General features: G+C 38.0%; 1 protein-coding gene across 1 annotated transcript; it reads left to right on the forward strand.

Moving 5' to 3' along the window:
- Nucleotides 1–10,785: 10,785 nt before the first annotated feature.
- Nucleotides 10,786–11,709, forward strand: LOC123454859 (olfactory receptor 4A5-like). Its single transcript, XM_045134517.1, has one exon. The coding sequence runs from the start codon at nucleotides 10,786–10,788 to the stop codon at nucleotides 11,707–11,709; it is 924 nt and encodes a 307-aa protein (XP_044990452.1).
- The last annotated feature ends 352 nt before the right edge of the window (nucleotides 11,710–12,061 follow it).

Here is a 12,061-nt window from a genome sequence, read left to right on the forward strand (position 1 = left end):
AACTCCAGTTGCTGGTGCCTTATTTTGCATTGGGCTTTATATAAGTACTGAGGAATCAAACCCATACTTTCAGGCTTTGCAATCCAGTGTTTTTAAATGCAAACAATCTCTTACTTTATAAATGTCTCCTATTTTCCATCAATATAGCACTAGTGGCATTTTTATTATCTTGTTGATCATGATTTTCTTGCCTTTAAGATATAGGTATAGGGAAGGACTTTCTAAATCGGATTCTAGTTCCTCAGGAAAGAAGTATCTGGTGTTTCATTTCTGCCCTTACAGTTGGACTGCTTACAGGCTGAGGAAAACTCCATGTCAAGCTGGAAGCTCTCCTTGTCAGGTGTTCTATACTCCTGGCATCAAAATCATGGAGTCTCAAATTCAACAGACAGTTCTTCTTCATGGCACCATTGGACATCCATACAGGGACTCCAACAACCCAGCCTCACATTGTCCATTTCCAAAACACGTTGAATTTGCAATAGCCCTTTTTTTCACTATATTTCTCCTGCTTCCAAAACCAGTACCAGGTAGGCAGCATAGAACTAGGGAGACTAAACAGACCTGAAGGGCAGGAAAATGCCTTTAGCATTCTTCCTTCAGTCTTCCTACTTTCAAGAGTCAGCATTCTTCCTGTTCTAATGCAGAGCAGCTGGCCCAGTTTCAATGATGATCATCTGTCAACCAATTTTAGCTAAACTTAACTGCTATTTCCTGCCAGAAACATTGTTTCTGTATAATATCCTGGTCAAGTTCTCAAGAAGCAGAGAGAAACCAATTTGACTCTCACATAATACCTGTAGCTCAGTTCAGACAAGTCTTGTTCCTCTCATAAATGAAGCCTACAGTTTTTCTATATTAGGTCTTTCCAACCTGACCAGAATAGTCCTTCTAATTCTGCTTATTGTGCTAGAAAGTATGTATTAGTCCAACATTTCCAATCCTCCCATATTCTTCTTGCAAATCAGTTTCAAAACGCCAAAGGTCACACAGTAAGGTTTCTATCTGCAGCAATCCCACTGCCAGTATCAATGATTACTTTCTCATTGCTGGTAAAAAAAAAAAAAAAAAACCTAACCAAAGGCAGCTGAGAGAAAGGTGTTAGTTTTGGCTTAAATTCTCTAGAGGATTCAGGTTAGGTGTTGCAGATGAGTGAGACTATGTGTCGATTTTTTTTTCTGTGATTGGGTAAGTTCGCTGAGAATGATCTGTTCCAGGTTCAACCATTTTTCCTCAAATTTCTTTATGTCGTTTTTTCTTACTGCTGTATAGAATTCCATTGTGTAGATATACCACATCTTTGTTATCCATTCTTCTAATGATGGACATCTGGGTTGATTCCACCTTTTAGCTATTACGAATTGAGCTGCTACAAACATGGTTGAGTAAATCTCTCTGGCTTTTGGTTTGAAGGTTTTAGGGTACATGCCCAGTAATGGTATAACTGGGTCTGTTGGTATTTCTTTTTTTTTTTTTTTTGGTTTTTGGAGGTAGGATCTCACTCTGATCCAGGCTGACCTGGAATTAACTCTGTCATCTCAGGGTGGCCTTGAACTCATGGCAATCCTCCTACCTCTGCCTCCCAAGTGCTGGGATTAAAGGCGTGCGCCACCACGCCCGGCCTCTGTTGGTATTTCTATAGTCAGCTTTTTCAGGAGTCTCCATATTGCTTTCCAAAGTGGTTGTACCATCCTGCATTCCCACCAACAGTGAATGAGTGTCCCTGCTTCTCCACATCCTCGCCAGCATTTCTTTTCATTTGACCTTTTGATGTTGGCTATCCTTATTGGGGTAAGGTGGAATCTCATAGTTGTTTTAATTTGCATTTCTCTGATGATTAGGGATGGTGAACATTTTCTTAAGTGTGTGTTTGCCATTTGTATCTCTTCCTCTGTGAATTGCCTGTTTAACTCTTACATACCCAGCAAGCACCTCATGGACTAGACAATAAGATGGATGGGAGGGCAGGGAGGGAATCAAAGGGTGGAAACAGTAATCCGGACCCAAACAGCAATGGCACCATAAAATTCTACTTCCTAAAAGACAGACCAAATAGCTGAACGTTCACTAGACCCTTACAGGAAACACCTGAACCACAAGACACTGGAGAGGGTAGGATCAAGACTGACCTAAATCTCCTACATCTTCCCTCCCTCCCTCTCCCCCTCTCCCCTCTATCTCTCTCTTCTCTAACTCTTGTATATTAGTTATCTTTTTCCTCAATTTCTTAGTGGACACTGAGCTGTAACCCCCACTTCCAGCTTGGGCCTACCATCCACAATGAGCTTTTGATCAGAGAAACCTACAAGGTTTCCCAAAACAATGACAGACTTCTGTCAGAGTACTTGATGACCCACCAAAGGCCAGTGGTAAGACCCTATTGCTGAAGACTCCATATGCAGCTGATGCGTAAAATGGAATGACATGGCTGGAAGCCAGGAGAGAGTCAGTCCCCAGACAGTCAGCGTGTCTAGTGCCAGAAGGTGCTACATAGGCGACTTGGGGAAATGACCAAGATCTGTCCAAGCAACACATTGTTTAACCTAATTAACAACAAATAACCAGATGTGATGCCCACACAAGTGCAATAGTGGTACACAGCCATGGTGAGGAATCAATTGCTCTTGATTTGGCTAACTGATTCGCTCAGTGGTACAAGACCCATAACTGGAGCTGGGAAACAAGTCAGAACCATAACCAAACACAAGCCCACTCTACAATATCAAGCTACCATCAATCACGGGGTATAAGGGAGCTTACACCTATCATACTGTCTATCAAAAAGTAAGTGTTATCTCAATTTTCCGGGTGCTAACTTACTCTCCGTTGGAGAATCTGCTTCTCTTTTCCAGATAGATGCAGATCCTAAGAAGAGAGCTGCCCCAACATACCTCAAAAGGGGCCCAACTGAAAACAAGGGCAACTGGCGAAATAAGCAGGGGTGATGTTTTCCTGTGAACCGGATACCAGCACAAAGGGGAAGGAGACCAACGCAGAGAAAAATCAACTCCTACCAAATCAGACAGCCAGAGCCTCAGAGGCCCCCAACACCTCAGCACTGAAGCAGACCAAAAATGAACCCAACATGGCTCAGGGAAATTTTGCGGAATAGGTGTTGGAAAGAATGTCAGAGTCACATGTTGGGTCATGATTTGCAGAGACATTTATCATACCAATAACTGGGGGCTAACGCCACAATGACCGACCCATTTTCATTAACAAGGGGGGTCTAATGGCAGGGGGTAGATCACAGATGAGCCTAAATAATGGTACCAAACGGCCTGCATTTACTGAAAAGAAAACTAATAAATTAAATTTAAAAAAAAATCCTCTAGAGGAAGCTTCATGATGGTAGGGAAAGCATGGCATCCAAAGAAGATGTATATTACTTCTCCCACAGAAGGTGAAAAATAGTATCAGGAAATTTAGTCAAACTCTGGCAAGGCAGAGCTGGCTAAATACCCCTAAGTCTAATCCCAACAACACACCTCCCCACCCCACCCCAAAATTTCTACCTCCTAAATTGACATCTGATTCAAACTACCAAAATCTTTCATACTTGTTGCCCCCTTCCTCCATTCAGGATGAAATATTTTGATTTAGAGGAATTTGATGAACCACACAAAGTCTATCAATCATCTATCTATCATCTATCAATCAATCAATATATCATCCATTTATCAACCAATCAAGTACTTATCTCTTTCTATCTCTATATACTGATATACAGATGTGGTATATTGTAAGTACATACCAAATATAGAGGTGTTTTATAACTTTTTTATTGATCAACTAATTATTGACTACAACTAATTACTACCTGTATTTATGGTCTAAATGATTTTGATAACTTTTATGACAACACAATTGTACCTCGCAGAGATTATGCTAACAGGTTTTTACAAAGTATTAAATTACAGATTCTTTTTTATTTTATTTTTTGAGGTAGGGTCTCACTCTGGCTCAGGCTGACCTGGAATTCACTGTGAAATCTCAGGGTGGCCTTGAACTTTCAGCAATCCTCCTACCTCTGCCTCCCAAGTGCTGGGATTAAAGGCATTAGCCACCACACCCAGCCAAATTCTTTGTACATATATAGAATATTTTTTTCCAGTTGTTTTTTGTAATTTTTTCTTTATTAGTTTTCTATTCTGAAAATACAGACAGTTTGGTACCATTATTAGGCTCATCCGTGACCTGCCCCCTCCTCACTGGCCCCTCCTTGTTGAGATATGGGTCGTGCATAGTGGAGTTAGCCCACAGGTTTTAATGATAATTATACCCTATTTCTTTCTTTTATCTCCCCTACCAATCCATATCTCTTTGTTCCTTCTAGTCCAACCCATTTACACTGAAACTACACGAGCTTTTTGCTTTCATGAGTTCCCATTGGCACATTATTTTTCTTATTTAGTGAGCAACTGGTCTTCTATTTAGAACTTCCTTGTCTATGTACACTTTGTGTCAGTATCATGCTGTTTGTATTACTATGGCTCTAAAATATACATTGAAGTCGGGTATTGAATTACCTCTTACTTGTTTGTGTTGCAGAATTATCTAATATATAGGAATATTATGGCAACATTTATATTTACCAATAATCTTAATATATTTTGTTTTTTCATCAATTTCTTTCTTTTTTTTTTTTTTGTTTTTTTCAAGGTTGGCTCTCACTCTAGCCCAGGCTAACTTGGAAATTCACTAGGTAATCTCAGGGTGGCCTCAAACTGACTGTGATCCTCCTACCTCTGCCTTCTGACTGCTGGGATTAAAGGTATGTGCCACCATGCCTGGCATTTTTCATTGATATATATATATTTGTTATAATTGACTCTCATTGACATTCCAACCACCCTCCTGCTGAATCCTCTTTTTATCAATATATTTTTCTTCCAGGAGGAAATCATTTTTTGGACTATAGCAGGCATAATTTGATATGGCAAGTTGTTTAATTTTGTTCACCTACACTAAAAACATTAATAGTTCTTTTTTAATTTAGAGGACAGGATAGAGAAAAATTTCAGAAATTTTTGCATCTGTGTTTCCCTGTAATGTGTTTTGTGTGTTTGTGTGTTGTATGTATATATATATGCCCACACAGTGCCTCATGAACTGACTACTTGCCTACAGTGGCTAGATAAGAATATTAGGTGTCCTGCTCAAATGCTTTTATGCCCTCACATTCTTGACCCTGAGTCTTACCAATCCCAAAGCTTGCCTTTTTTTATTAGCTCCATTGACATTCTGGACTCTGCTCCCCACTCTAATTCAGGTTACAGACATCCATGGCCATACCCAGGTGTTTATGTGGGTACTGAGGATCAAAACCAGTAGTCTCTAAGGTTTCCTCTGAACCTCATATTTGCATAGAAAGTACTTTTACCCCCTGAGCAATTTCTCCAAGCCTGAACACTGGTAATTAATCCACCTTTCAGTTATAATTGGATCCTTAGAAATTGGAACATATCAAATAGTCATTTCAAATTCATATACGCTTATGTATTTTTTCCACTTAACACTAAGAGAGGCACAATAGGAGACTCGCCTATTAGATCATAGGTTGTTGGATTTATCCCTTTGTTAGGTACATTGAAAATGGCCAAACTGCTAGTGACATAAAACTTTTATGATGATGAAAATACAGTTTGCAAAACAGATATGATAAATATGCTCACTGGAGTGTATGACAAGCCTAGGTATAGGAGTGACAGTGGAAGGCCTATTCACTATTCATTTCTGCAAAGTAATTTTTATTGTGCAGAAACAGTTATTCAATTAATAATGGCTTGAAGGGACTGAATAAATAGAGGAAAATAACTGTGTCCATTTCAGAATCAGGACTTAATTAAACCCCCTCCACATTGGCCCCTCCTTGTTGAGGTATATGGGTCGTGCATTGTGGAGTTAGCCCACAGTTATAGGTAAGATAAATGTCTCTGCATATCATGACCCAACATGTGGCTCTGACATTCTTTCCACCCCTCTTCCGCAAAATTTCCCTGAGCCACGTTGGGTTCATTTTTGGTCTGCTTCAGTGATGAGGTGTTGGGGGCCTCTGATTGACTGTCTTTTAACAAATTATTATGTAGGGGCTGGAGAGTTTGCTTAGTGGTCAAGGCATTTGCCTGAAAAGCTAAAGGACTCTGGTTTGATTCCCCAAGACCTGCCTAAGCCAGATGCACAAGGGGGCATATGTGTCTGGAGTTCATTTTCAGTAGATAGAGGCTCTTGAATGCCCATTCTCTCTCTATTCCTCTCTTTCTCTCTCTCTCTCTCATACACATACACACATAAATAAATTAAAATAAGGAATTATGTTAGGTAGAACAAGATTAAATTTAATGTTCTCCTTCTTGGAGTCTCAGTGCTTCATGGGCAGAGTTTTACTGAGCAAGGTGGGAAAAGGACAGTGCGTTTGCTCCCATATTTAGGCTATTTGACATATTACTTGTCCTACATAACTATTTCATCATGTACAACTTAGCTTATTAGTCATCTCATTTTGGAATTTTTGTTTTCAGGTTAAGGTTTTTTCCTTTTCACTTCAATTAAGTACTCTCTTTTCAAAATTCAAGTCTTTCCTCCCTGGGGATTATTTGAAAAATGTTGCCTGGTAAGGAGAGATTTCTTCATTTGAATTTGTTCCAAGTATTCTAGAAAACTGATCTGTAATGATCTCACAATCTTTTGCATTGGAAATAGTGATGATGTGAAGAGTCACTGCCCATGTAGCATTTTCCACACGTGTAAGTGGAGCAATTATCTTCCTATTAGATGACCCAAAGGATTTAAGAACCCTGATATATGTCCACGCTGAAAGAAATTTTGTTATTTAGTCCTGATGTGTCATGTTCTCATGTAGTCATCATTGCTTTTAGAAGCTTGTGGATAATGTGTTTCCTTGAGTGAGGCTGTGAACAGATAGGGACATGTTTTAGTACAGAAATAAAAGCCTGAAACTCGTGCTTTCAGTGAGTGAAGGACTGGAGTTCTTCATCTACTTGTGAGAATTCTTCATCACTGGCTTTTATATGAGGTTAAATCAGCCTTTCTCTTATTATATAAGAAGCTTAATACTTTAGCACACAGAAGTTACTGCCTAATACTTGAAGCAAGGTTGTTGTGTTGCTTTACCATAATTGGTGGAAAGGGCTAATCACACCATGAAAATTAAGGTTTAATTATTTGTTTATTTGTGTCTTCAAAATAGGTATAGAAAAGTTTGTTTCTAAAAATTTGGTCAATTTTATACATACTTGTGTAAATACAGCATGAATTATTTTATATGAAGATATTTTGAGAGAAAGTAATGATATTTAGCCTCCTCTGTACAGTAAGTAATGGCATAAGTCACAGATTCTATATTTATCTTCCTTAGTGTACATATGCCTTCATGAAGCAGTCACCCTCAGTAAAAGAGGCAACAATTTTCTTGACCAAGGGAAAATGTAATATGTGAGTTTTTGAACTACAGCATCAGTGGTAGGTACTATGTAAATATTCTGGTGATAAACTAAAGTATAGCCAATATGTTAAATGTCAATATCAAAGAAGGTATGTGAATTAGAAAACTTAAGGAGTCAAAACACAGATGCTAATCAAAACATACATTCTATATTTGATTTAGTTTTATAAGATGGCTAGTGTTCATAATCCACACTAAAAAATAACACTTGCCTTATTTTATGTAATTAATAACAACTCAATTGATTCATAATTTGCTTTATAGGAATAATGATTTTACATGACATGCTGACAAATCAATGTAATTATTTTGGATACATTTGTATGAGAAAATTTAGCTACATATAATAAGTTATGTCATAATTTAAGGGAACAAATGCATTTAAGCTTTCTATTATTATTGTTTTCCTCATCTACTATCTCCTCTAGTCATAAAAGTTGTTATTTTAATGTACTACCATGTTATGCTGTAATTTTTTGTAGAGAATTGCTTAATGCTTTGTGTTGAAAGCAGAGTCATGCAATTATTATATTTATATAGTATGAAATAATTAAAAGCTAAAACTCTACAAAGTTATAGAACTCTATTTTTATTGCATTATAAATATTAAATTGGGCAATGACAGATTTGTCCTGGCGAATCAGAGCACTGATAGTCAATGAGCAATAACAGCAATAAACTTTACAGAGTAAGAGGGGAAAGAATGTGGTTTATATCCGGTCTGGTTTTCACACCTAGTCTTTTCAGCAGGTGCCACCTGTCTGCAGCATGCACATGGCACTCCCAGAAGGAGCATCAGGGCTGGACTCTAAATAAAATAAAGCTCAGCCTCTTCATCTGCTCGTCTCTGCTACTAAATCCCTGCATAGAGATTATGCTTGCTTGCTTCCTGACAATGTGCATTCCTCCACAGGTAAAGATGTCTTTTACTTATCTACGATAAAATAGAGTGATTCCTAAAGCATACAATTTATTCTTATGCCCTGAAAGTTGTTCATTTATTACAAGGTATACTGTTATTTATATCCTGGACTATGGGAATAATTCTCATGTGGAGAGAGATCATGATGTTGCTTGCTTTGGTCACAGGAAACACTGTAAATCATTGATAGCAACTCTTATCCATGTAGATTGTGCAGCTGTTGAGCAGTTCTTTGGGCACAGGACATGTAAATTAAACAATACCAATGCAGCAAGAGAAAGTAGATGCTAAGTGTGCCCCCTCCCAAAGGAAATGATGAAGAAGTGACAGAGGGAGGCTTATGATGGGACGCAATGTCACCTTCATAGCAAGTGAATGAGTCTGCAAGTGCCACCCAAGCCATATGGCTCCAAAACCCATTGACTCACCATTGCCCTATGCTCTGATTCCAGACATGCCCTTCTCTTATCTAGATTCCATCCTGTGATAGAATTGGAACCACTATCTTCTTATAGTAGTTACCACATCCAAGTTACCACTGGGTAAATTTTTTCAGAACAAAACAACATTATTGTTAAATTTTGAATAATTTTATATATTAAGAGAGAAAAGAAATATAGATGGGATAGAAAGAGGAGTAGAGCTGCACCAGTAGATTTTTAGATAGTCTTTTTGGAATGGTTAGTTAATTAATCACATATTTATTTTTCAATGTTCAAACAGATTTCTAATTACATTTAGAAAATGGCCCAGACTCTTGTATTCACTTACTTAACATAAATGTTTCCTTTACTATTTTTGGCACCTAGACACTTAATTTATGTTAAAGTACTTCATACCAAGGATGATTTATACCTACAACTGACATCCACAAATTTTTACTTTTCATTTTGGTTTGCATTTATCCTCTTTCATTAACCTGATTATTCCAAGACTTTTAATACTATTAGTAGGATACCATGAGTTGGGAAGAAGAGGTGGTGAAAAAGGGAGAGATGATAAAAGGAAATTTGTGGCATTTAAACAAAGGATAGTAAATTTGAGGCAGGACAGAGGAAGGGGAGTGAGGTGAAAAAGAGCAGAAAAGGGAATTTAAAAAGTGTAAGAAAACTTCAATGAAACCTTTGTAAGACAATAAAAAAATTACTGAGACTACATAGTGAATTCTAGGTCAGCCTGGGCCAGAGTGAGATGCTACCTCAAAAAAAAAAAAAAAAAAAAAAAAAAAAAAAAAACTTAAAAAAGTCAAGTACAGTGGCACACTTCTTTAATCCTGGCACTTGGGAGGCAGAGGTAGGAAGATTAATGCCAACCTGAGATTATAGAGTGAATTCATGTCAACCAGGGCTAGAGTGAGTCCCTACATTGAAAAAAAAATCAAAAAGGTAATATATTAGCTGTTGATAAAGTAATTGGTGATAGTCATGCTTAAAAGAGTTCAGGTACTTCACCTATTATTCAAAATCAGGATAGTGAATGCAAATGCATTGTGAGTTTGGTGCTGGCAAGGATAAAGTGAATAAACCAATAAGTCCTAAAATAATGTACAGTGAGTCAGATGAAGCAGTTCTTTTCATGAATGCATCTGTACTTACAAGATGTAGTATAATACCAAGTCCTGTAAAAGTAATGAGCATTTCATGAGGTATAGTAGGTCAATATAGTAGCAATGTGATGGATGCTTCTAGAGATATGATCAACAAATGTACCCAGCTCCAATTACTGACTATAATATTTGATACATCAAAGGTTTATGGACTCCAGAGACAGGAGATTTCTGAAAAGTAGGTCATACTCACTGTTTTTTCAAGTCAGACATCTGTGTTAAAATCCAACATATTTTAATTTTTAAAAAATATTTTATTTATTTATTATCAAGGAGACAGAAAAAGAGAGAGAGAAGTAAAGAAAGAGAGAGGAAGAGAGAACAAGAGAGAATGGGCATGTCAGGGCCTTCTGCCACTGCAAATGAACTCTAGAATCATTGTACGACTTTGTGCATCAGGCTTCACATAGGTAATAGGTAATTGAACCCAAACCACCAAGCTTTGAAAACAAGCATTTTCACTGCTGAGCCATACCTCCGGCCCATAAAATAAAACATATTTTAACTAAGAAGTTTAACTTCTTGAATGATTGTGGCATAGAGATTCACTAAAATCTTGAGATAGAATCTTGTACTTGTAGACTCAACCAAAACATCTTAGGAAAAATAGTATTAGCAACAGAAGGTTTATAGGGCTCATTGGAGAGATTCAGAAATAGTTATTAAATATCTATTGTGACAGACATTTATGAAACACTCAATTTCTCAGTGGATTCATTACATGTAAATACATTTATTGCAGGTCCTATTATTCTGAACTCTCATCTCTTCAACAAGCCTATGAAACTATCAATGGGACACAGCAACAATGTCACAGAATTTGTCCTCCTGGGACTCACTCAGGATTCTGCTGGGCAAAAAGCATTGTTTGTTTTGTTCTTACTCATGTACATTGTGACAGTGGTGGGCAACCTGTTCATTTTTGTGACAATTCTTGCTAGTCCCTCATTGGGCTCCCCAATGTATTTCTTTCTTGCATGTCTTTCACTACTGGATACTTTTTATTGCAATACCATCTCACCAAGTTTGATTATAGACTTACTTTGTGATAAGAAGACTATCTCCTTCTCAGATTGCATGGTCCAGCTCTTTTTTGATCACTTATTTGGTGGCGCTGAGATCTTTCTTCTGGTGGTGATGTCCTATGATCGCTATGTGGCCATCTGCAAGCCCTTGCACTACGTGACCATCATGAACAGACGGGTTTGCATCCTGCTGTTGGTGCTTTCCTGGGCTGGAGGTTTCACACACTCTTTTCTTCAAGTTCTTTCTGTGTACAACCTTCCTTTCTGTGGCCCCAATGTCATTGACCACTTCATGTGTGACATGTACCCATTATTGGGACTTGCGTGCACTGACACCTACTTCCTTGGCATCACTGTTATTGCCAATGGTGGGGTCATCTGCACAGGGATCTTTCTCATTCTTCTAGTTTCCTATGGAATCATTCTAAACTCTCTTAAGACTCAGAGTCAGGAAGGGAGGCGCAAAGCCCTATCCACATGTAGCTCCCACATCACAGTGGTTGTCTGCTTTTTTGTTCCCTGTATTTTCATATATGCTAGACCTGTTTCCAACTTTCCTATTGATAAATCCATTTCTGTTTTTTATATAATAATCAGCCCCATGTTAAACCCTTTAATCTATACCTTGAGAAATTCAGAGATGAAAAAGTCTATCAAAAAGCTTTGGTGTAGGACTGACCAGATTGCTTAGTGGTTAAGTGGTTAAGGCCTGAAAAACCAAAGTACTGAGATTTGATTCCCAAGGATCCACCTGAGCCAGACACACAAGATAACACATGTGTCTGAAGTGGGTTTGCAGTGGCTGAGGTCCCTGGCATATCCATTATCTCTTTCCCTTTCTGCCTTTTCTTTCTTTCTATCTCTCTTAAATAAATAAAAAAATATATATATAGCTCTTGTTTAAAGTGTTATCTGCAGGCAGAATAAGAAATTCTCTTGCTGGAGAGATGACTTAGTAGTTAAGCGCTTGCCTGTGAAGCCTAAGGACTCAGGTTCCAGGTTTGATTTCTCAGGACCAATGTTAGCCAGATGCACAAGGGGGC

The sequence above is a fragment of the Jaculus jaculus genome, chromosome 1, assembly GCF_020740685.1.
Source record: "Jaculus jaculus isolate mJacJac1 chromosome 1, mJacJac1.mat.Y.cur, whole genome shotgun sequence".
Taxonomy (NCBI): domain Eukaryota; kingdom Metazoa; phylum Chordata; class Mammalia; order Rodentia; family Dipodidae; genus Jaculus; species Jaculus jaculus.

Coding starts and splice junctions, on each gene's coding strand:
- LOC123454859 (XM_045134517.1), top strand. CDS start 10,786: ATGGGACACAGCAACAATGTCACAGAATTTGTCCTCCTGGGACTCACT.